We start from the raw sequence: 24,876 nt of genomic DNA on the forward strand, positions 1-24,876 counted from the left end.
TGTGGTGTCATGGAGCCTGGCTGGCTTGAACCTCCTCATCCTCTGGGCTCAGCCTTCTGAGTGCTGGGATTATGAGAATGCATCTCTCTGCCAGTCCAATATTGTTATTTGTGGTTGGTTGATCCGCAGTTGTGGAAGCCCCAGATGGGGCTGACAGACTGCAGCATGTGTATATGAACCACTGTAGCATAAGCTGATAAAGATAAGGATAGATTTAGAGGGCAATTTGATACTCTGTGTCTCTTAGGGAAGTTTCTCCCTGCAGTGGATGGTGGTTAACTCAGGACTCACAATTAGTCTAAGTGCAGAGAGTAGGTGACCGTGGAGTGCTCAGGATATCTATATCATGCCTCCTCCCTGAGGCTCAGGTCAGGTTTTCCCACCAAATGCATGGGCTCATTGTGTGTAAGTATTCATGTATGTGTGCACACTTTTGTTCATGGGCATGCATGTGTGGAGGCCAGAGATTGACATGAATATCTCCTTCAGTCACCTTGCACTTTAATTTTGACAGTGTCTCCCACCCGAGTTGGCTGGCTGGCAAGTCTCAGGATCCTCTTAACTCCACCTCCCCAGCTGGGACTATAGGCATGGTGGCTTTTTACTGTGTGTGCTGAGGACCAAATGCAGGTTGTCATACTTGCATGGCAATTGCATGCTCAATTTTCCCAGCTGAGCCTTCTACCCAGTTTTTATCTTTAAAGCACTTTGTGTCTAAGGATTTCAGGTGTGAGTTATTAGTCCTAATGCTGTCTTCCTAGTGGGGTTGTGACAAGGATGTCACATCTGAATCAGATGCAATAGTGTACAGGGCATGAGGTCCTTGTGTTCACAGATAAGCACTAGAGAAACCAAGGATGTTACACAGGCAGTCTTTTCTCAACAGAAGGTAGTTCTACCTGTTTCTGTCATGGATTGGACGTAGTTAATAACCTGGTGATCTTTCTATCTGTAGAGGCAGTCCTCACCCCCATCCCCCAGACTAGTATGTTTGTTTATTCCCGAGTCTTAGAACCCATTTTTTTGTGGAAGAGGTCACAGATAACTTTGCAAAAGGCATGTGTGCTGGGGAGGAGTTTTGACGTAACCTTTGCTGTGGTAAGTGTCGCCAGAAACCTTGTTTCCAAAGTTGTGCTGTGCTGCTGAACTATGTCAGAAATAAACTGCTTGGCATCAGAGTCTAGAAGTTGGAACAAACACCGGCTAACTAAGTTGTGTTGAACTGGGTTTCCTCATGTGGATCTTTTTCTGCTGACTGGCTATGGCATTTGTAGAGAATACACACATACACACACACACACACACACACACACACACACACACACACACGGAGACAGCCTGGGACGGGCGAGGGGAACTGGACACCGTGAGTACAGCTGCTGCGAATCTATCACGTTTTGGCTGCCTGCTGGGTGACACAGCGCATGCTCAGGGGCGTCTCACAGTGGTTTAAAGCTATCGACACTGGTCTGATGTGCACCTCATAGATGGAGAATCGAGGCCAAGGGCAGGCGAACCCACCACAGTACTGCAGAGGCCCTGTGGACCTCCAGGTCCTGGGACAGCAGTGGCCACTTGGTGTGGAGCCTGGCACACATCTGGGAGGGAGAGGATAGGGCTTCTGTGGCAGGGCTGGCGGGGGAGTGGAGTTCAGGGTCTGGCACGTACAAGCACTGTTACCCTGAGCCTTGCTGCAGGTGGGCCTCTGCCCCTCCACCTCACTGCGCACATGTGGGAGGAATGTAAGAGATATCAGAGCGGGCCGCTTCTCAGCAAGGCCCATTTCCTGAGAAATGGACTTCCCGTTGGGCTGGCTCTATAGCACCCGTTGAAATTAAGACGTGTTCAGTTTCATAATCCTGCTCCCGCCTCCATGAGCCACCCACACTCCGGATTGGCCCAGCTGGTGAAAAAAATAGGCCCTTGCTTCTCTGTCGCTCTTCAGCCCGGTCCGGCTAGACTGACTGGAGGGCTCTTGGTGAGGTGAAGGTTGAGCCTGGGCTCCTCTTTCTGAGGGACAGCGGGCAGGTGAGGACTGCTTTGGGGACCCTAATGGACAAGGAGACCAACAGAACAAGTGGCCAGGCACTGGCTGAGGAAAAACCTGACATGGGCTAGCAGGGCTCAAAGCCCAGGTAGCTAGGAAGTAGCCTGCTGGGGAGTCTCAGGCTCTGCTCTTTACATATGACAAGCCAGCCTTACATATGACAAGCCAGCCTTACCTATGACAAGGCACCGGAACCTCACTGGTTCAGATGTGCCACTAGCCAGGGGCACATGGCTTTGCATTCTTAGGTACTCAAGTTCTCTCCTTTGAACTGAATTTGGTGTGTTTCTTACCCTGTGTGTAATTATGAAAAGTCCAGAGATGATGGATCCTTAGCAAGGATTGCTCTAGCTAGCTGTTCCCCAGACAGAGACACTTCCAACAGCAAGTTAGTTTCTGGGAAAATAACAGGTCTCTGATTCCACCTCTCTGGACTGTGCTCACATCGCTGAGAGTGTCTGTCTTCTGCAGGGAGGACAGACAGACCTCTTCCCTGCTGAGCACTCCAGCCACTTGGACTGTGAAGGAGAGCAGGGCCGTCCTTCCAGACATCGCCACAGCAGAATCTGCCAAGGTACGTTCTGGTCCTCCAGTCCAGTTGGGGCAGATATGGGTCAGAGGTGGAGTAATCAGGCTGGATACTGAAAAATATCCAGAGGGCTGGGATAGCTTCGGTAGCAGAGTGCTGCCTGGAGTGTGAGTGTGTGTCTCTGTGTGTGTGTCTGTGTGTGTGTATGTGTCTCTGTGTGTGTCTGTGTGTATGTGTTTGTGTGTGTGTGTCTGTGTGTATGTGTGTATGTGTCTGTTTGTGTGTCTGTGTGTGTGTGTGTCTGTGTGTATGTGTCTGTGTGTCTGTGTGTGTGTCTGTGTGTATGTGTCTGTTTGTGTGTCTGTGTGTGTGTGTGTCTGTGTGTATGTGTCTGTGTGTGTGTCTGTGTGTTTGTGTGTGTGTGTGTCTGTGTGTGTGTGTGTCTGAGTGTGTGGGGGGGGTGGGGGGGGGTGCAGGGGGTGGGGCATAGAGACCTGTCAAGCATACTTGAACACTCTCCTCAGCCACACTCTCCTCATCTCTGCCCTCTCCTCCTGCTGAGCTGTGACACTGGGTGGTTCAGTCTCCCCTTGTCCTCTGCCTTTCTCCCCTTTACCAGTTCCCTCCTCCGCTCTGGCTGGACACTCAGTCACCCCTGCCTCCTTCACACCAGTGGGACGGCTAACGGCCTCGTGAGCTCAACCAGCAGCCAGCCTCCCACAACACACAACACAGAAATACCCCTCAGCCTTTGCTCAGTGCAGGGGTCAGCTGAATAGTCGTCCACACCTCAGGCTTGACCTTGTCCTCGGATCTCACACCTCATGGCCCTGGGGAGAATCTAAGAGTTTCCATAACCTGTCCCAAGATGCTAACATTTGCTCCAAGAACAAGGTCTTTCTTCCTGTGACTCCTTCTGTTTCATCTCCACATCCTGAAAAATATCATCCCCACACTGGCCCGTGCCCCCCACCCCGCCCTTTACCCCCACACTGGCCCGTGCCCCCCAATCCCCACACTGGCCCGTGCCCCCCAATCCCACACTGGCCCGTGCCCCCAATCCCCACACTGGCCCGTGCCCCCCAATCCCCACACTGGCCCGTGCCCCCCAATCACCACACTGGCCAGTGCCCCCCAATCACCACACTGGCCCTTCCCCCCCAATCACCACACTGGCCCGTGCCCCCCAATCACCACACTGACCCGTGCCCCCCAATCCCCACACTGGCCCGTGCCCCCCAATCCCCACACTGGCCAGTGCCCCCACTGCCTTTGAGCTCCTAAGATCTTGCAGACTAGGGCTCTGGAGACCTTGGATCTGATATCTCGTCTCCAACAGTGTCAAGGGTGGCTGACACAGAGTTCCTGGGGTCTTGGGATTTCCTGGGCTCTCCTGAGGGTCCTTTTGAGTTTTACAGAGGCCGCAGTATGGATGGATGAGTGGTTAAGCCATCCTCTACCATGAGCTGATCTCCAGCCCCTGTTCCCTCTTGAAAATCTAATTATAGTTGTTTGTCTTGGTAACCACTCCCAGATCCTTAGGGGCTTTCCACAGTCACCTCATTCCAGAAGCTCCATGACTGAAAGGATCCCTATGTCTTTTCATCTCCAGGGCCCTGTCTCGTGGGAATGCCAAGGGTCTTAGCTATGCCTAGAACAGGGAAGAAGACATAAATATATTTCTTGCCACAGCAGGGGCATATCCTGAGCTGGTAAGACGGCCCAGCAGGTGAAGGTGTGTGCCACCAAGCCTGATGACCTGACTTTGATCCCCAGGACACAGAAGGGGAAGGGGAGAATCAGATCCTACAAGTTGTCCCCACCCATCACAAGCACACAGTGGCACAAAGGTGCCTCCTGACCCCACGCTCACAAAATTAAATAATCAATGTAAAAATCTGTTGGATAAAAATCCAAATGCATTTAATTTTAAGGAATTGATTGACCTCATTTTCACTCCTAAAACTGAGTAATGCTTCACAAAATGGAAAGAGGCTTCCAGTGAGCTGAGTGGGCAGGCTGGGTCCACAGACCTGGAAGGGTGGGGTGAGGGGGAACAGCATGGAGCAGTGGTCAGGTCAAAGTTACTGCCCTGCTGCAGCAGGGACCTCACGTGACTGCAAGTTCATTTACTCATATATATTTATATGTGTATGTATATTAATATATACACACACCAATCATCCACATATATGCATAAATTAATATATACATATATATTTATATATACTTATATCAAATAATTAATTGATTTTGGTGAGGATTAGGCAGAGAGAACCTTTGGTGAAACTGTCCTGCAGGCCAGCTCTCTCCTGACTTCTCTGAGGGTGACAGACACCCTTTGGTGTCCCTTTGGTCTGGAACATCGGCATGGGCCACCCCAGCTTAGGCTTTTGTTTGGTATGTTGGTGCCCAGCACATGAGCTCAGCCCAGAAAGATGAATTCTCTGCTGAACATATATTACAAAATCCAACATAATGTTAATATGTCCTTGGAAATACAATTTGTACAAAATCCTTTTCAGTGTTGTGTTGTTCTGTGAAAATGAACTTTTAATCATTATTATCATTTGTTCTCAATAGCCGGTAAGAAACAACCCCAACACATCAATCAATAAAACAGAGAAACCCCTTGCAATGTATTTGTATCATGAAATCCTACCTAGCCATAGTGATTTTAAACTTTAGATACCGTCGACAACATGGTGGATTCCACAGAGGTTCTCGTGAATGACAGAAGTCACGTGGGCGGGGGTGGTGCTTCAGTCCACACCGGGCTTGCCGTGCAACCTGGGGTTTCAGTCTCCAGAGCCCAGGTGAAAAAAAAGGAAAGCGGGGCATGGCAGCATGCTACACAAAAAGGAGGGAGGAGACAGGACGATCCTGGCTCACTGGGCAGCCAGCCCAAGGCAACTCAGAGAGCTACTGGCCTGTGAGAGACACTGCCTCAAAAGCAATAATAGCAGGGTGGAAAGATGGCTCAGTGGTTAAGAGCACTGGCTGCTTTTCCAGAGGACCCGGGTTCAGTTCCCAGCAGCCACATGGCAGCTCACAACCGTCTGTAATTCCAGTTCTAGGGATCTGACGCCCTCACACAGATATACGGGCAGGCAAAACACCAATGTACATAAAGTAAAAAGTTAAGAAACAAACAAACAAAACAGAACAGAACAAAAAAACAATAATAGCACCTGGGGATCAACTCCTGAGATTGTCCTCTGACTTCCACATGCAAATGCATGTGCAGACACATGTACACCCACAGAACATACATGCACACATATGCACACACACCTACACATAAAAAAATGAATAAGCAGGCCAGGTGGTGGTGGTGCATGCCTTTAATCCCAGCTCTCAGGAGGCAGAGGCAGGTGAATCTCTGAGTTCGAGGCCTGCCTGGTCTACAAAGTGAGCTTCCTGACAGGCTCCAAAGTCACAAAAAGAAACCGTGTCTCGAAAAAAACAAAACAAAAAAATGAATGAGCCAATTTATCAATGGTTCTAGAAGTCAGAGTGTGGTGCCCTCTGGGGGAGGTAGTTCTGAGAGGAAGGGACGAGTCTTGACTGTGACAATGTTGGGGACAGTAACTCTGTTCTGCTTTCTAAGGTTTCAGTTCCTGCAATCTAAGAATATTAAATGGAAAGTGAAAGAAGTCATGCATAAGTTTTAAACTGTATAATGTTCTGAGTTGTCCCACCCGTGACATGACTCAATTCTCTATCCAGTGTTTCTGATATGCTACCTACCCATTAATCACTCAGTGTAATGTGGTCTACAGAGGGCTTGGTGCCATCCTGGGTCTCTGCAGTCCATCAGGATCTTAAGGGGAAATGACTCTCAGGTTCTCAATTACCTTGTGCTAAGAATTATCCCGATGCCAAAGGAACATATTTTGGGGTGACAGATTCTGCTGCCTTCCAATGTAAATACTTAACACTCATTGGGCTGAGTGCTACACTGGGTATGCAGCTACATATAGGCTATACCTTAATTAAAATTTTAAAAACAGTAGTTTGCAGATATTGTAGTTAGTATAAACCATGGTTTGGTACAATTTCAATTCTGCATAATCTAAAATCCTTCTACACTTGAATTTTGTAATGTTTTATGATATTAGCAGTAAATTTGCTTTCTATATTTCCAATTAGAAGACAACTTGACCCATAAGGACACGGCTTTGGTGCTAATGCGAATGATGAACCATCCGACAGGGAAGGAATATGAGGCTCATGTTGGTGGGCAAAGGTAACCCAGGGTGGGTTTCTTGGGAAGGGCTGGTTCTACTGAGGGCAGCATGTGTCCTTTCAATCAAGAATAACCACTTGTCTTGGTCACTGTCCTATTCCTGCGAAGAGACATCATGACCAAGACAACTCTTAGAAAGGAAAGCATTCAACTGGGGGCTTGCTCACAGTTTCAAAGGTTAGTCCATACCATCACGGCAGGGAGCATGGCTGGCACCCATGGTGCTGGGGTAGTGGCTGAGAGCTTTGAATCCTGATCCACAGACAGGCAGAGAGATAGAGGGAGGCACCAGGCCTGGAGTGGACTTTTAAAACCCCCAAGCCCACCCCCAGTGACACACTTCCTCCAACAAGGCCACACCTCCTAATCCTTCTCATCCTTTCAACAGTTCCACTCCTTAGCAAGTAAGCATTCAAATGTATGAGCCTATAGAGGCCGTTCTTATACAAACTACCACGCCACTCCAGGATCGCTCTGTGGGAAAGGGGCCTTATCTTTTCAAAAGTCTCCATAATGCCAAGGAAGTGTGTTTTCCTTAAGGAGAAAATACTCCATGAGGTGACTGTAAAATTTTGGAGGGTTGGGGCTGGAGAGATGGCTCAGAGGTTAAGCACACTGACTGTTCTTCAAGAGGCCCTGAGTCCAATTCCCATCAACCACATGGTGGCTCACAACCATCTGTAATGAGATCTGGTGCCGCCTTCTGGAGTGCAGGCATGCAGAAGGAATACTGTAGACATAGCAAATAAATAAATATTTTTAAAAAATTTGGAGGGTTAAGTAAAAATTTAGTCAGATGCACCATGTTGGCCTTAAGGAAGAAAGGACTTCCTTGCAGATCCATCCCATCTGCCGAGGGACCCAGTGAGGTGGCCAAGGAGGATGTGCAGAAACTAGTTACCATCCATCTCAGGCCTCTCAGAGTGTGTCGCAGACGTGAAGGCCCAGCTGCTGCAGCCAAAGTCAAGATGGTCAGAGTGCAGCTGTGTTACACAAAATGGTCTCTTTCTCCTCTTCCTCCTCCTCACCTCCCTCTTCTTTCTCCTCCTTTCCCCTGCCCCCCTCCCCCTCTGCCTTCTGTGCCCCTTTCTTGGTCAGGACAGTGGCATCCCCTCCTCCAGGACAGCACTCCAGTTCTTCGGAACAGGGCTGGGAATGTCCCTCAGGGCCGTTCTGTCTTCTCCATGTCTTTGAACAAGGCGGAGGTCACCCCCAGTGCTCTGCCCAACTGTCCCTCTTCTGTGATTCTTCACCTCATTATACCGTCACTTCCCACAAAGGTTGCCCTCAGTGGCCCACAGGGGCTTTTTTTTTTTTTTTTTTAAGATTGATTGATTGGTTATATACAGTGTTCTGCCTGTATGTACACCTGCACGTATGCCTGCAAGTCAGGACAGGGCACTAGATCTCATTATGGATGGTTGTGAGCCACCATGTGGTTGCTGGGATTTGAACTCAGGACCTCTGAAGAGCAGCCAGTGCCCTTAACCATTGAGCCATCCCTCCAGCTCCCCCATAGGAGCTTTTCAGGGAGATTTATGAAGGGTTCAAAGTTAGGAGTAAAGGCCACTTGGGATGCCACTTGGGCTTCTTCCTCTGGGATGCTGAAGCCAAGTCTTTTTTTCCTCACCCACAGTGATGAGGGTGGTCCTCCGGGTGGACACATGACTGATGAGGGAGAAGTAGAGGTTGAAGAAGATGCCCTGACAGATGAAGAACTGGCATTTTTAAAACAGTTCCCCAGCTGGAAAAAGGATTCGAAAAAGCGCATCAGAAAACTCTATGCCATCGCAGACAGAATTGACAAAAGCCACCAAAAAGCCACCAAGACCAACGTGGTGTCTAAGTCTGCATCAGCCGTCTCTGGAATCATGAGTCTCCTGGGTTTGGCCCTTGCTCCAGTAACTGCAGGTGGAAGCCTGATGCTCACTGCTGCTGGGGCAGGTTTAGGGATGGTTTCTGGGGTCACCAATATTGTGACCGATGTGAAGGAAAACTCTCGAAACAAAAGAGCCCTAGCTGAGGCCAACCAAATCATGCCTACCAGTGACCAAGAGCTTGAGGAAGTCAGGGGAAAGAAGACGGCCTATGTCATGGCCACTGGTGAGGTTGTCTCCAAATGTGGGACTGCCTGGAAAACTATCAACAACCACATCCGAGCCCTCCAGCTAACCAAAACACACCCGCATCTCACCTCGGCTGCCAAGAAGCTCATGAGTGCTGGCCAAGTCTCAACCCGAACCAGCAGGCAGGTGCAAAAGGCCTTTGGGGGCACAGCCCTGGCAATGACCAAAAATGCTCTCATGAAGAATGGTCTACTTGCTGCTCTCTCTCTTGCCCATGACTTTCATTCTCTCTATGCGGATTGGAAGGACCTGGAGGCTGGAACGCCAACGGAGCTTGCAAAAGAGTTAAGAGAGCGGGCTGAAGTGCTGGATCGGGTATTATCAGAACAGACCCGTCACTACAAAAGCCTGAAGAAGGTGAGGGCCAGGGTTTGGAAGGGGCCAGGACTATTATATGTGGAGACATGTGAAACAGCCATGGTTAAGGGAACCTGTGTGTGTGTGTGTGTGTGTGTGTGTGTGTGTGTGTGTGTGTGTGTGTGTGTTGTGTGCATGTGATTATGTGTATGTGTACATGCTATACGGCAAGCTTTAGAGATCTCTCTCACTGCATGGCATATGGTAGCCTCAGAGGTCTGTTCTAGTTAGGTTTCTATTGCCATGATAAAGACCATGATCAAAAGCAATTTGAGACTGAGAAGGAAAGGGTTTATTTGGTTTACATATCCTGAGTCACTGTCCATCGAGGGAGCCAGGACAGGAACTCAAGCAGAGGCCATGGAGGAACACTGCTTACTAGCTTGCTCCCTCTCCATGGCTTGCTCAGCCTGCTTTCTTACGCCACCCAGGATCCAAGGGTGGCACCACCCACAATAAACTGGACCCTCCCATATCAATCACTAAATCAAGAAAATGCCCTATAGACAATCTGATGAAGGTATTTTCTCAATTACGGTTCCTCTTCCTAAATGACCCTGGCTTCTGTTAAATTGTCCCCCCCCAAACAAACAAACAAATCCAACAACAACAATTAATCAAGACAGGTCCAGATAGTACCCAGTGCTCAGGTGCCCCTTGGAGAGCAGGGAGGGCTGTCCTCAGCTGGCTTGGTTAGCCTTCGCTTTCTTTGTATGGCTTCCATGTTGGGAAGAGAGCTTCCTGGTTGAACAGACTCGGTCTCCGAGTCACAGGGAGTGTTTGGACTAACTACCCCCTCAAATTCTATGTGGAAGCTTTACCCCTTCTGTATCTAGAGTGGAGCCTTTGAGGGGTGGTTAGGGTTGAATAAGGTTGTAAGGGTAGATAGATAGAGCCTTACAGGCCTGATGTCCACAAAAGAGAAGGAAGAAGCTGGGAAACCCGCCCCATGCACCTGCACAGAGAGAACCTATGTAAAGGCTTCCCCTTGAGAGTAATCAGACATCTGCGAGCTGAGGAAAAGCCAGCACCCGACAGGAGCTGAACAGGCCAGAACCTTTGAGACAGAGTAAACAATTTACCCCTCCCTAGGGTGCTGGGCCAGTGGTGAGCACTGAAAAGTACCTGTGGTGGTGATAGTGGTGATGGTGGTGGTGATGATGGTGAGTGGTGATGGTGGTGGTGATGATGGTGGTGGTGATGGTGGTGGTGATGATGGTGGTGGTGATGGTGGTGGTGGTGGTGGTGGTGGTGGTGGTGGTGGTGGTGATGGTGGTGGTGGTGGTGATGGTGGTGGTGATGGTGGTGGTGATGATGGTGGTGGTGGTGGTGGTGGTGGTGATGGTAGTGGTGGTGGTGATGGTGGTGATGGTGGTGGTGATGGTGATGGTGGTGGTGGTGATGATGGTGGTGGTGGTGGTGGTGATGGTGGTAGTGGTGGTGGTGGTGGTGATGATGGTGAGTGATGATGGTGGTGGTGATGGTGGTGGTGGTGCTGCTGGTGATGGTGGTGGTGGTGGTGGTGGTGGCGGTGGATAGCATTGGTGATGGTTTTGTTTTCTGAGACAGAGTCTCACTCTGTGGGTAGCCCAGGCTGATTTGACATCATTATGTAGTCCATGCTGGCCTCAAACATATGATCCTTCTGCCTCAGGCTCCCAAGTGCTGAGATTATGTGTTCGTGCCACTATCCCCGGTATAAGCATTTTTAACCCACCGTTAAAATCATTATTAATATTAATGAGAAGGCCTTACCAGTAAGAACTCTTTCCAATATTCATTTTACTTGTAAATAAGCTAAGATACTGAGAGACAAGGCGACTCGACTCCCTAGTTGATAACTGTTAACTCCCTGGCTCTCTGGTTGCCTTGAGTGAAGGATTATCTTCCAAGAGTCAGTTGAACCATCCCCATGCCAGCTCTGGTTGCTTAGACTGCCCCATGAATGCCTCAAGGAAGCCACACAACATTGACAGCTGCTTGTGGTTGGAGGTTTCTGTCCCACCAGCAGCTCCCAAATACCCGTGACAGCCACTTCTCAAATTACCACACAGAGGCTTATTTTAATTACAAATGTTTGGCCGATAGCTCAGGCTTATTACTAACTAGCTCTTATATTTAAATTAACCCATAATTCTTATCTACGTTTAGCCACGTGGCTTGGTGCCTTTTCTCAGTACGACATTCTCATCTTGCTTCTGGCTGGCGACTCCTGACTCCACCCTCCCTCTTCCCAGCATTCTCAGTTTGGTCGCCCTGCCTACACTTCCTGCCTGGCTACTAGCCAATCAGCATTTTATTAAACCAATTCAAGGGACAAATCTTTATAGTGAACAAGAGCATTATCCCACAGCAGCTGCTTGCTGGTGAAGGGTGGTAACTCTAGCTCCTGAAATCACAGCCCTGGCCATGATGGTTCCAACTGTGGCCTTCAGAGCCCTCAGTGAAGTGGCCCTGAGGCCATTTCCACTGAGGTAGCTCTGCTGGTGGCCCTGCAGAGGGAATGCTGTGACTAGAGGAAAGGGTGACAGTGTCATGTGACTGGTGTTGACACAGACTTTCATTTGCATGAGGATGTGCTAGGATTTGGGTCAAACCCCTGTCTTGGGGTTATATAAGCAGTTTGACTAACTCCTGTGCTGTGGGCTTCTGGAGTCACATCAGACCCATAAGGCTCCTCTCTGGTGGCCTTTCACCATTTGTAAAACAGGCTGAGCTGGGAACAAGAAGGAGACAGTTGCATGAGAGACAAACCAACTCCCAGTGGTCCCTTTCTGAGGGCTGCTCTCTGCCCCAATCCTCATGGCTTAAGGGCCTCTCAGGAGGCCCCACTTCCCAATTCTGTCCCACTGGGGGTTAGGTAGTCATAAACTGGGTTTGGTGGCGCACACCTTTAATCCCAGCACTCACGAGGTTGAGGTAAGTGGATCTTTGTGAGTTTAAGGCCAGTGTGGACTACATACTGAGTTCCCAGTCACTGGGGCTACTTAGTGAGACCCTCTCAAAACAAACAAACAAACAATGAGGTGGTGGTAGACAGACCCAGGATGGCAAATACTGGCACTTGACACCTGGCTGTCTGGGAAGTGGCTGCCTCGAAGCCAAACCTGGCCTGGGGCTCTTCCATAATTAGTGGCTTTCCTTCTCTCTCCTCCCTCCTCCCCTTCCCTTCCTCCCTCCCCCCCTTCCCTTCTTTTTCTTTTCCCTTCTCCTCCTCCTCCTCCTTCTTCTAGACAGGCCTTCACTTACATAGTCTGCGATGGCCTTTAACTCACTATATTGGCCTTGAACTCACAGTGGTCCTCCTGCCTCAGTCTCATGAGTGCTGGGATTGTGTTTTGCAGCACTGATCCCGGCTCTTCTTTTCTAACAACAAGACTGGGACATCACAATTACATCGTGCTCACCTTAGGCTTTGTTTTTTTTTTTCCCCTCAGAAACTCAGAGACTCACAGAAGAGACCTGCGGGGTCTTCTTTGGAAACAGCCATGAAGACCCAGCCTCCGCCTCTGTCCTCCATTGGGAAAGCAAGGCCCAGGGGACGGTGGCATAGAGGAGCTGAGATCACGGGTCTTTGAGATCAATAAACGGGGACCAGGGTGGGGGTAGCGGGGCTGGCAGAGGTGATGCCTGGAGGCTCATACACAGGGGGGTGCCAGGGAGGTCCCTAGGGTCTCAGAAGGGAGGGTCCTGTCAGCCCCACTCCTGAACCTGCCTCCCTTCTTCATGCTGACTCGACCACCATGTCCACTCTCCCTGGTCCCCATCACTCACTCGCACAGACCCTGCTTGGTTTCAGACAAATATGGCTTCCGGCCAGCTTCCGTAGTAATTAGCAATGACTAGTAATTAGCAATGATAAGGTGTGAAGATTCCCGGTCCGCCCACCTCTCCCTCTGTCCTCTTCCTCTCCTCTCAGTAGGAACTGCTGGCTCAGAGCCAGGTTTCCACACCAAGGCTGTCCCTGGAACCTGCTAGGCCAGATTCCAGGGGAAGGACAGAGGGCGGCCTGCGCGCCACTCTTCTGCCCCGTGTCCTGAGCGAGCAACCTTCAGGGCCTCACCTGGCATCCGTTTCTCTCTTGAAAGTCACACATGGGTGGTACAACACTTAAAGACCACAAACACTACCCCGGGGAGGAAGAGGCTGGGGGAGAAATAGCCGAGGAGGGTGCACACAGGACTTCCTGTGTTCTTCCTTTCCCGGGTGTCTAGGTGCTGGCTGTCCACTGCTGTCGTTAGACTCTGGGGGCCCCTCCTTCCTAGTGTGCTGCAGAACTGAGCCCCTCTTCTCTCATCCTTTGTGACCCCTCACTCGCCTGACCCTCCCACCCTGTTCGTGCTCTGTCGTCCACAGAACTGCCCGCCCTCACCCCTTTACACGGCAGGTAGGATATGTTGGCACACAGGCGTTTGGGCTTAGGGGTACCGTGAGCACACACAGGTCACAGGTGTCTGTCTCCACCTCAGGGGCAGGTGAGGAAGGGTGCTGACTGGCCAGGAAGAGCTGTACCCCCAAGCCACACCCTGAAGGCTCTGCTGTGTGGAAGGGGATTGGGTAAGGATACAGAACGTACTCTGATTGGCCAGGACCAGGTTCCTCCGGGATGAAGGAGAAAGAAGCGGTGTTTACACTCTGCTTTTCATAGCGTTGAGGTTGCGACGTTTCTGACCCTCGCTGTAGTGAAATGACCTTGGCAGAAGCTTGTTTTGTGACTTTGAAGACGCTCTTTCTCAAAATCAAGTCCTCAAACTGGGATCCCTAAGATAAAGACCCCTCGAAAGGGAAAGGAGAGGAACCCACAGGGACACTGTAACGCAGTAGGAGAAATTTGGGGTTTGTGTGTGCACGTGTGCGTAGGTGTGTGCGTGTGCTGCTTAGGGTGGAAGCAGGGCCTCATGCATGACACACCAGTGCTGTAATGGCCCAGCTGCACCGTGGCCCTGGCAGCTGGGTGAAGCAGAGAGAGGCTGGGCCCACGGGGCTGGTTGAATGAGCTTTGCTTATGAATCCTGTGGCCTATCGATTTGAAACAACAATCAAAGAAGAAATAAACTAATGAAGCCAGGAGGTCGTGGCGCATGCCTTTAACCCCAGCACTGGGGAGGCAGAGGCAGGCAGATCTTTGTGAGTTCAAGGCCAGCCTGGTTTTACAAAGAGAGTTCCAGGACAGCCAGGGCTACACGGAGAAAGTCTGTCTCAAAAAACCATTAAAAAAGGCAATAAACTAACCATCACAAGCGTGAATAAATAGACTCTTGCACTGTGTCCTTTTGTGTCTGCCTCCATTGTTCTTACAAACATTTTGCAGGTGTGTCTATGAGCAGCCTGCTGGGTGGGTGGTGCTGCAACAGATGTCACTCTAGAGCACCTGCAGCTTGAATTGACCCCTCATTCATTAGGGACTTCCACTCAGGTGAAGCAGGATCGGTTGGTGGCACTGTTTGGGGAGGTTTGGGAGGTGTGGCCTTGGTAGAGGAAGTATGCCTCCAGGGGTGGCCTTGGAGAGTTTCAGTTCCCTCTCTCTGCCTGTTGCTTTGTATCCCCCTGGGACCAGAAGCCAAACACCTCCCTTCTCTAAGTTGCCTTGGTCATGGTGCTTTATCAAAGCATCAAAAGGGTTTTGCATCCTGTAAAAACCATTGTGGGCGATAAGTATTTTGAATCTCCAGTAGTGGGGTTCTCCACCGATGCAATAAGCCAAATCAAGCCACATTAATAAGACCAGGTTTCATCTGAGCAAAGCATTCCCAGGTGATCTCAGAGGAAGAGGGGAAATCACATGGCAGGTCTATGGACCAGAGCGTAAATACCCTGTAGGCAAAGTCTTGAGAGTTCTGGAAGAGGAGCCACCACTTGGTAGGCTTTCTGAGGGTTTGGAGAGGGAGGAGGGGGCTGAGGCAGAGCTTCCAATAGAACACCCCAACCTTCTTGGATGTATGGGCACCAGTTCTGGCTCCTTCCTGCTGGCAAAGGATGACATGGGGAGGGGGACTCGGGAGTCAGTAAGCTTGTGTTCAGCAGGAGGTATGTATGGGTGAAGAAGCATTCGGTTAACTGCCATGACCTCAGGAATCTGTTTCTTGAGGAATTAGAGAAGGTGAGTTACTAGGAGAAAAAATAGAATATTAACACCGGCCCTATGAACAGAACGAGCCACGGGGAGAGCGGAGATTGCCGGTGAGAATGGCATGAGCTGTGCCCTGGTTGTACTGACAAAGGCAAATGATCAAGGCAGAAGAGCAGATAGGCCCTTCAGTGGGACAATTGGGAAAACCAGAGGGTGGAGGGGCCCAGTTGTTGGACAGACCATCTATCCTGGATAGGTGCCCACTTGAGCCTGGAGAGATGGTACCAGCACTGACGTCCCAGGAGCTTGGGGGAATGGCATGCCAAATCAGGGGATGATGTGTCCCAGGAGTACCTGAGTCATCACATCTGCTGTCTCCCTGGAAGTGAGGAGTGCCTCCATCGGTCCTGTAAAGGTGTCAATGAGAGTTAAGAGATAACAGAGCTTTTTATGAGTGGGCATGTGGGTGAAGTCAATCTACCCCAGTTGGTGTTCTCAGAGCTGGTGTAGGGGCTGGTGTATCTGGAGGGCCAGATGCCTTGATACAGCAGCAGAACTCTTTCCCTAGGAACCTGCAGGTGCCTGTAAAACACCTGGAACAGATTTACACCTTGGTGTCATAGCAAAGGCTATGGCTTTGAGTTAAAACATTCTTCCTAGGGCCTGGTTTTAGCCTGATGAAATGTACCTTTGAGTCTATTCTTAGAAGACAACCAGAGGAAATTTACTGACTGAAAGAGGTTGAGTGAGTGAAGGAGGGGGAGGAGGGAGGCTGAGGAGCAGGGGAGGAGGAACAGAGTTGAACACACCTGCAAACTTCCATACTCTCTTTAATGCTGACCTGTTTCAGAGGGGGAGGAGGTGGCATTTCAAACCTGTCTATATTTTTAACAGAAAACTTAACTAATGAACTGATGAGCTACCAAGGTGGTTGTAGTCTTGGGGGTTGGAGGAGAGTTGTTAAACCGGCAAAGCTATCGGTACCCTAGTCATCAAACGCCATCAGCTCTGAGAAGGGTAAATTTCACCTGAGGAAGCAGACGTGAGACAGTTTTCCAGTTACCTAGGCAGCTGCCCCAGGTTTCTCCGTGGTCTTTGGGGGCAGAGGTGCCAAGGCAGCGTAAGTCTTCAGCCGCCAGGCCCAGAAGATCTGCCAGACTTTCCTGTGGAGTAGGAATTGAGGGAGACCAATGTCTTGGCAAGCAGAGCAATCAATTCCCCAGTGTCCTGCTTGTCCACAGTCTGGACACGGTCTTAGCAGTCAAGGTGCAAGGCGGCTTTCCACTCCGTGGCTGGCTTTGCTACGTTTAAAGCAAGCTCCAGGTGGAAGTTCTTCTGCGGCCATCCATCTTCCTTGGAGGAGGTACAGGGTGCTGCCAGGAGCTTAATGTCTCTATCATAAGAAGCTTTTTAAAAATTTTTTATTAATGCCATATTCTCAGATCTCTGAAGCATTTGAGGATCAGTGGATCATAATCTCTTAGGTATAAGCAGTTTAATATCTCTGGAAGGCAAAACGCAGTTTTAATAGTGTAACAATTTAAAATCAATGCCAAGGGGATTACTCTTATGTTACAAATTCTGGCTGCCAGCAAGATTCATCCCTGTGCATGGATGTATGGAGGTGCAGTTTTGATATTTCAGTAAACCAGCATTGTTTTAAATCCTATCTTTCATAAACCTTGTTTTTAGGACAGGACAGGAATTATCATACATAAATCCATCCTAATCTAAAATATTTTGGAGACCTGTTGTCTCTTGGTGGACCCACTCCACATGGTCACCTTTATTTAAGATGCCAGTGAGGTCATATGACCTCCCTCTTCTCCATCCTTAGTCAAAATGGTGGCTGTCCACATGTTGTACTTAATTAAGGTGGTGGCAGACCATGTCTTTTTCTCAGAGCAGTTCCAATTTGGAGTTACAAGGTTTAAGTTAACTTTTTGTTAATAGCAATGGCTGACACACGGAATACGTACACTCAGGCATCCAAGACCAGTCAGAAACAAGCATGTAGTGGTCACCTTCTATCCATGTACACAAAGTAGATGGGACTTTTTTTTTTTTTTTAACAGAAAGAGAAACAAAACTTTCCATGGGAAACCATGTCAGATGAGCTGAAAAAATCCTGAAATAAGAGTTTACAGTGTAGAGTAGCATGTAAGAAAGCATAGGAATAAAAAGTGCTTCTTGGCCTTTGATAGACCCCAAAGTCTAGGGTACTACCTTCTCGGGTGGGCGCCCCAAGAACCCAGACTCCAGTCCAGTTGATGCAACAGCACAAGGTTTATTGAAGCGACTGTACAGATGGGCTACTCTTGTCCTGAGAGCAAGAGTTGCACCTATTGCAATCACATGGGTACTTTTAAAGGAAAAACCCACAAAAGCCATAAGATTACAATCCTCATACAATTTCATTTTGATAGATTTATGTCTAGAGGCTAATTTCATAAGATCATGGCCTGATCACAGGGTGGGTACAGTCACGTCCCCATGCACATTTTTCCTGAAACCTCAAGGGTGGGGTATCGGGGCCAGAGTGGAGTTTACACAAAGGTCACAGTGGTCCTTCCTGGAACACTTGCAACTATCCCAGTCACAGTTGAGCGCATCTTTTAACAGAGATCTCTTTACATTGTTACATTGTGGCAGGGGTGGTTGAATAATGGCTGAGTCAGGTGGCCCTTGGAACTAGCTTTTTAGTTCCTTATTCTCCTGGGGCTTGGGGGGTGGTGTAAGCCAGAAGGGTTAGGGTCTTTCAGCCATAATGTGGTTCCTATCAGGTTGGGGCAGCTCACCGAGGGCAGCCGGGCACCGCAGTCATGATGCCCAGCTCACATGCAGCAGGGTCCAAGGTGGGTGAGTTGCTGTAGGCTTGCACCTGAGCCCTGAGAAAAAGGCACTGCATGCGATTGCGGGGAGTGGGGGGCTGGGGGAAGGACCATGGACGGGACATGGACACGGGACTGAAAAACAGTAGCAGCACAGGCTGCCCAAGGCCAAAAGAAAGCCTGGATGAGCGTGCCGGAACAGCAAGTGGATGTAGTGATATTTTGTTTGTACTCTTAACAGTTTGCCTCAAGATCAGAGGGCAGAGCCAGCCACAGAGTTAGCCATAGAGGTCAGGCAGTGGTGGCACACACCTTTAATTCTAGCACTCAGGAGGCAAAGGAAGAGATCCTTCTGGATCTGGATCTCTGTGAGTTCAAGGCCACCCTAGTCTATATGAGATTAATCCAGTCTAAAAGAGAAACAGAGCCAGGCAGTGGTGGCGCACACCTTTAATCCCAGCATTTGAGATCTCATGCCTTTGCTACCAGTATTTGGGAGTCACATGCCTTTAATCCCAGCACTAGGAAGATTCAGCTGAGGACTCAGAGGCATTCAGTCTGAGGATTCGTGGAGACAAGATCTCGCCTCCCTTTTGGCCTGAGGATTCAGTAGTGGTGAGAAATTTCTCTAGTGGCTTGTTCCTTTCTCTCTCTGATCTTTCAGTATTTACCCCAAAGTCTGGCTCCGGGTTTTTATTATAAGACCAATTAGGATTCATGCAACAAGTGGAGGACTTGGAAAGAGACTTTTAGGAGAGAGGAAGATGTAGCAGAGTTTACTCAAGGAGAGCAGATTTGTTAAGGGTGGAGCAGGTGGGCGGAATTTCAGCATGGTACGAGGGAGAGCAGGCAGAAACAGAGAGTTGGGTGTGGGGGGAGATGCAGAGATGCAGGTAGAGAACGGGGGTGCAGAAGTACAAAGCCCCGATATTCTGGGCGAGGGTGTATGATGTGAGACAGCCCCACTTTGGATAAATTTTACAGTGATTGGAGATCAGATTTAGACTTGGCATTGTCTACTTCCAAGCCTGTGCCAGAGACCGAAGACTATGGTGAGGCGTCCCCCCACCCCCGCACCCCCTTCCTGTGATAATCTGGGGTCAAGCAGTGTATGTGGGGGGGGGCGGTGTCTCTGGTTAGAACATCTTCTAACCAAAGGTCCCACGGAACAAAGACAGACTTTTCTGGAAATGGGGCGGGATTACCCCTGGTGTGGCCACATCCTGGCAGAGTACGCAGAAAGCCTTTGACCCAGGAGGTGTCAAAAGATTTGGAAAGGATCCTGGATACCTTATAGGCTTTTGGTTTGAAAATGGGTGACTTACCGAGTCAGAAGCCGGTCAGGTCTAGTGGAGGGTGGGTGGGTAAGAGGGAGAGTGGCCGTGGGAAAGACTCAACTCTAGCCCGCTAGGCACCAGATGATAAGTATTTTGAATCCTGATAGTGGGTTTTTCCGCTGATACAATAAGCCAAATCAAGCCGAATTAATAAGACCAGGTTTAATCTGAGCAAAGCATTCCCAGGTGATCTCCAGGGAAGAGGGGAAATCATGGCAGGTCTATGGACTGTAGGCGTGGTCTTGAGAAGCTCTGGGGGAGGAGCAGCCACTTGACAGGTTTTCTGAGAGGGGAAGGGATTTGGAAAGGGAGGAGGGGGGGGGGTGAGGCAGAGCTTCCAACGGAACACTTGGGATTCTGGTAGGTGTTGACTGAACCTGTCATCTCTTTAGGCAACATTAGCATCTAAAACAGTGGTTCTCAATCTTCCTAATGCTGCGACCCTTTAATACAGTTCCTCATGTTGTGGTGACCTCCGCCTTAAAATGATTTGATTGCTACTTCATAACTGTAGTTTTACTACTGTTATGAATCATAATGTAAACATCTTGGTCGAGACCCACAGGTCGGGAACCACTGACCTGAGCAATGTTAAAGCTTCCAACCCAGGAACACAAGGTATCTTTTCATCTACATATGTTTTCACTCATTTCTTTCAGTGATGTTTATGGTTTTACTCTGTAACTTCTTCACTTTCTTGGGCACCAACAATTTGATGGTAGCTTCTGCACGTGTTATGTTCGTGTCAGTACCTTTCAGAGATCTGTGACAAAGATCCCTGAAAGGAACAGCTTACGTGAGTGAGAAAAGTATCATTTGCATTCACGGTTTCAGAGGGTCTCAGTTCACGGGGGAGTGGGCAGTGTGGCGTGCTAGAGGTTCCTGGCATCACAGGGGTCTGGCCATGACTTTCAAAAAGCCAACCCTACTGAGCCGCTTCTGCCAGTTAGCCGCCATGCCTTCCGGCATAGTCACCAGCTGGGGACCAGTCCAAGCACGAGCCTGCAGAGAGCACCCCAGATCTAAAGATTTACCCACAGTGCAGGCTGTGACTAACGCTGTGGTTCAGGCCAAGAAACTCTGAAACAGAGAAAACCTTGCTCCTTGGTTGCCCATCTACCAATGTCTAAAGAGCCTCCAGGACTGATTTCCGAGGCCGATGGGGTTGGCTTGAACTAGGACCTAACCCCTGTTAACTGAGAACTGAGCAAATGAAGCTGGCTCCATTTCAAGTGGCCACATGACAGGTCCAAGGCACCCAGCACTGTGGCACCAAGCATGGAACTCCACAAAGACTTATTTATGTACCCAAACCCAAAGGCCGGAGCAACCCAATTTCTGAGGATTCTGATGCACCATTTGGGGGGTGCACCAGCTCACAAGAATGATAAGAATTAAGATGGGATTGGCAAGATGGCTCAGCAGGGAAAGGCATTGCTGACTGACGGAGCCTGTGTTTGGTCCCTGAGATCCACGCGGTAGAAGGAGAGAACTTTTAACGGCTGCCCTGTGGCTTCACAGGCATGGAGTGGCAGGTGCCGTCCCCCGACTCCCCACATCCAAAACAAATAAGCAAAGCGCAAAGAATTTAGCAGACGGAGGTCAAAATTTGACCTTATTTCCTGCCAGAGCTGCTGGAGCATGAGGCTCTGGCCTGAGTCATGAGAACATCTGGCGCACAGCTGAGCAGTGGGCCCCTCTCAGGTGCAGGCTTCCCCTGGGGCCTCCCTCTCACGCTTCAGGCCGGACATAGGGACAGGGGAAGGAGGTGCTGGGCAGCCGGGGCTCCAGCCTAAAAGAACTAGTGGATAAACTCCTCCCTGGGCATCTAGAGAGGGGCTGGGAGGTGGCTGCCATGATTTCCTTAGTGGGGACACAGGAAAGAAGGTGTGTCACCTGGAGGTCACCTTAGGGGTGTGTGTGTGTGTATGTACATACATGTGTGCATGTACACATGTGTGTGCACATTTAGAACCTGTCGACACTGTCTTCTTCAGTCTCTCTGCCTTTTGGGGGATGCAGGGTCTCTCCCTGAATCTTGAGCTCACCAGTAGACAAGCCCTTGGGGATCCCCTGGGCGCTTCACATACCACCACAATTGGCTTTTTAGATGTGTGCTGGGGATCCGAATTCAGGTCCCCATGCTTATGTGGTGGGCACTTTACCCACAGAACCGTCTCCCAAGCCTTCACTTAAAAATTTGAAAATATGGGGTTGGGGATTTAGCTCAGTGGTAGAGCGCTTGCTTAGCAAGTACAAGGCCCTGGGTTCGGTCCTCAGCTCTGGAAAAAAAGGAAAGAAAGAAAAATTCGAAAATATCTATCTATCTATCTATCTATCTATCTATCTATCTATCTATCTATCTATCTAGTGTGTGTGTGTGTGTGTGTGTGTGTGTGTGTGTGTGTGTGTGTGTGTGTGTGTGTATGAGAATGTGGGCCTGTTCATACCACGGTGTGAGTGTACAAGTCAGAGGACAGCTTTGGGTATAGTCATTTGCCTCTCCACCTTATTTGAGACGAGGTCTCTTGTTTACTTTCACATATGACAGACTAAATGGCCTTCCAGCTCCTGGGGGTCCTCCTGTCCTCATCTACCGTCTCCTGGTTGGCGTGCTGGGGTTGCAGATGCTCTAACTGCCACTTTTGTGGGGAGTACTTTTAGCCACCGGGCCACTCCCTGTTAACTGTTTTTAATTGAGTTTGATGTTTATAAAGATTTTTTTTTTTTTTGGTTTTTTCGAGACAGGGTTTCTCTATGTAGCTTTGCGCCTTTCCTGGAACTCACTTGGTAGCCCAGACTGGCCTCGAACTCACAGAAATCCGCCTGGCTCTGCCTCCCGAGTGCTGGGATTAAAGGCGTGCGCCACCACTGCCCGGCAAGATTTATTTTTATTTATGTGTGTCTATGTGAGTGTATGCTGTGTGCATGCTGGGATCAGCAGAGGCCAAGAGAGGGCATCAGATCCCCTGGAAGGGCATTACAGGTGGTTGTGAGCTGCCCAACACGGAGGCTGGGAATTGATGGTTCCTCTGGAGGAACAGTGTATCAGTTATTTTTCTGTTGCTGTGGCAAAACACCATGACCAAGGAGACTCCCAGAAAGATGAGTCTATCTAGGCTTACAGTTCCAGAGGGTGTAGTGTCCAAGATGGCTGAGCAAAGGTGTGGCAGCAGGAATGGGAAGCTGAGGACTCATGTTTTGAACCAAAGGCATACAGCCTCAAAACCCACTACCATGACACACTTCCTCCAGCAAGACCACACTCCCAAACACTGCCATCATCTAGGGACCAAGTGTCCAAATGCTCAAGACCATGGGGACGATGTCATTCAAACCCCAACAAGCAGCAAATACTCCAAGCTTCTGTCCCTCTAGCCCCTTACATGGGTTTTAGAGTGTGTGATGTTCGAATGTCCCCCACAGACTCGGGCATTTGAACGCTTGATGTGCAGTTGGCGGCACCGATTGGGGAAATTTGGATGGTGCAGCCTTGCTGGAGGAACCCACCACCAGGGACAGGCTTTGAAGTGGGAAGCCTCACCTACTTCCAGTTTGCTCTCTCTGCTTTATACTTTTGGTTCAAGACGTGAGCTCTCAGCTTCCTGTCCCTTCCTTCATGCCCCCCATCATGATGGGATTCTTATCCCTCTGGAACCCTAAGCCAAAATAAACTCTTATTTATATAAGTTGCCTTGGTCATGGTGTTTTTTGTTTATTTGATTGGTTTCAAGACAGGGTTTCTCTGTGTAGCTATGGCTGTCCTGGAACTCACTCTGTAGATCAGGCTGGCCTTGAACTCCGAGATCCACCTGCCTCTGCCTCCTGAGTGCTGGGATTAAAGGCGTGTGCCACCAACACCCAGCTGATCATGGAGTTTTATCACAGCAATAGAAAAGTAACTAATATAGAATGTTAAGATTAATTTTTACATGCTTGTTCATTATGCATGATCAAGGCATGGACACACAGCTAGTTTCCATTAAGCTGCCTCATCTTGTCTGCGGTCCACACTCACTGTTGTTGTTTTCTATGGTTGTGATAAACAACTGTGAACTTAGCTACTTAAATCGACACCCATCGATTATGTCACGGTTCTGTGTGAAAAGTCCCAGCAGCTCAGCTAGTTGGCAAGCTCTCCTTGGCTGGCCCAGCTCTTGCCTCATGGCTGTAGGACAGAAGGCATTTCCGGTTCACAGCTGTGGACAGAATTCATTTCCTTCCAGCTCCCCAGAGCATGCCTGTTCATGTGTTCTCTCTCTCTCTCCCCTTCCTGCTGCCACATCTCTTCCACCTTCAGACACAGAAAGGTCCCACGCAGGCGACTCCTTTCTCCTACGGTCACAGCTGCAATTCTGTCTGCCGAGTCCCTGTGCCTGGTGCAGTCATCAGTGACCCTCGCTGCAGGCTCCTGGGCACCCAGGCTGGACAGTCTTCACCACAGTGTTGCCTTGAGGATTTTGGGGTGCTCTCAGACACACGGCTCCCCTCCACAGTCTGGCTGCTTCATGGACTTGTGGCTCTGTAAAGCAGGAATGGGGTGGAGTGTGGGGTCCGGGAACACACTGTAGGAGTCCCTAGTAAGCTGCCTTGCTCATCACTCTGAGGTCACGACAGTCTTCGGCACATAGGTGCTGCCCCACCCACTGCTTCTTCTCAGCGTTCTCCCCAGGGACATCCACACAGCCTTCGTTACCATCTCTCACCAGTCTTCACAGTGGGGCTCCGCGGCCTGACAGGAACTGGTGTGGGGGAGGAATTTGGAAACATCTGGAAGCTAGTAAAGCCCTAGAATGGCATCCCCAGGGCTTGCCGGGTCACTCTGGGGTGAGCTGAGAAAGCTGGAGGCGGCAGTGACAGGGAGGGTGGCCCTCACTTCATGAGGTTTCGGGTGGACCTGAGGACTCTGGGGATGCAGCATACAGGGTGTTCACGTTACGCCTGCAGAGACAATGTTGAGTATATCCACGGGCCACTCTAATACTTCTTTTGCCCGTGTTTCTTATTGGCTGTGCCAATTCTTTCTCCTTATCTACAGATAAGGTATTTGTGAGAAACACGTAGCAGATATCTTCTCTCACAGTGTGGCTTTAGGCATGTGTCAGGTCCAGAAGAAACTCAGGACAAACGGCTAACTGTGGTGCCGATTAGCACACCGAGGCACATGCCAGCCTCACTCAGTCCCTGTGGCTCCTCTCGGCTCTTCTCACCCCAGCCCCTCCCCTAAACTTCTCCAGCTCCTGGACTTGCCTTTTCCCAGCCTCTCATTCCTATACAACCCTGCCATTTCGGCCGGGCACCGTCTTTCCTCTCGGCTCTCTCTTGGTTCT

At 49.7% G+C, this 24,876-nt stretch overlaps 1 protein-coding gene across 1 annotated transcript; it reads left to right on the top strand.

The window, feature by feature from the left end:
* Positions 1-1,873: 1,873 nt before the first annotated feature.
* LOC114694346 (apolipoprotein L6-like) lies at positions 1,874-14,376 on the top strand. Its single transcript, XM_028871026.2, has 5 exons — positions 1,874-1,978; positions 2,519-2,621; positions 6,729-6,825; positions 8,462-9,308; positions 12,746-14,376. Exons 1-5 carry the CDS (start codon positions 1,874-1,876, stop codon positions 12,884-12,886), a joined length of 1,293 nt encoding a protein of 430 aa, XP_028726859.2. The 3' UTR covers positions 12,887-14,376.
* The last annotated feature ends 10,500 nt before the right edge of the window (positions 14,377-24,876 follow it).

Source organism: Peromyscus leucopus, chromosome 20 (assembly GCF_004664715.2).
Source record: "Peromyscus leucopus breed LL Stock chromosome 20, UCI_PerLeu_2.1, whole genome shotgun sequence".
Taxonomy (NCBI): Eukaryota; Metazoa; Chordata; class Mammalia; order Rodentia; family Cricetidae; genus Peromyscus; species Peromyscus leucopus.

Excerpts from the sequence above, each read along its gene's own strand:
- LOC114694346 (XM_028871026.2), top strand. The coding sequence starts at position 1,874 with ATGAGCCACCCACACTCCGGATTGGCCCAGCTGGTGAAAAAAATAGGC. Across the intron at positions 2,622-6,728 it reads CCACAGCAGAATCTGCCAAG|AAGACAACTTGACCCATAAG; the intron begins GTACGTTCTGGT and ends ATTTCCAATTAG. Across the intron at positions 9,309-12,745 it reads ACTACAAAAGCCTGAAGAAG|AAACTCAGAGACTCACAGAA; the intron begins GTGAGGGCCAGG and ends TTTTCCCCTCAG.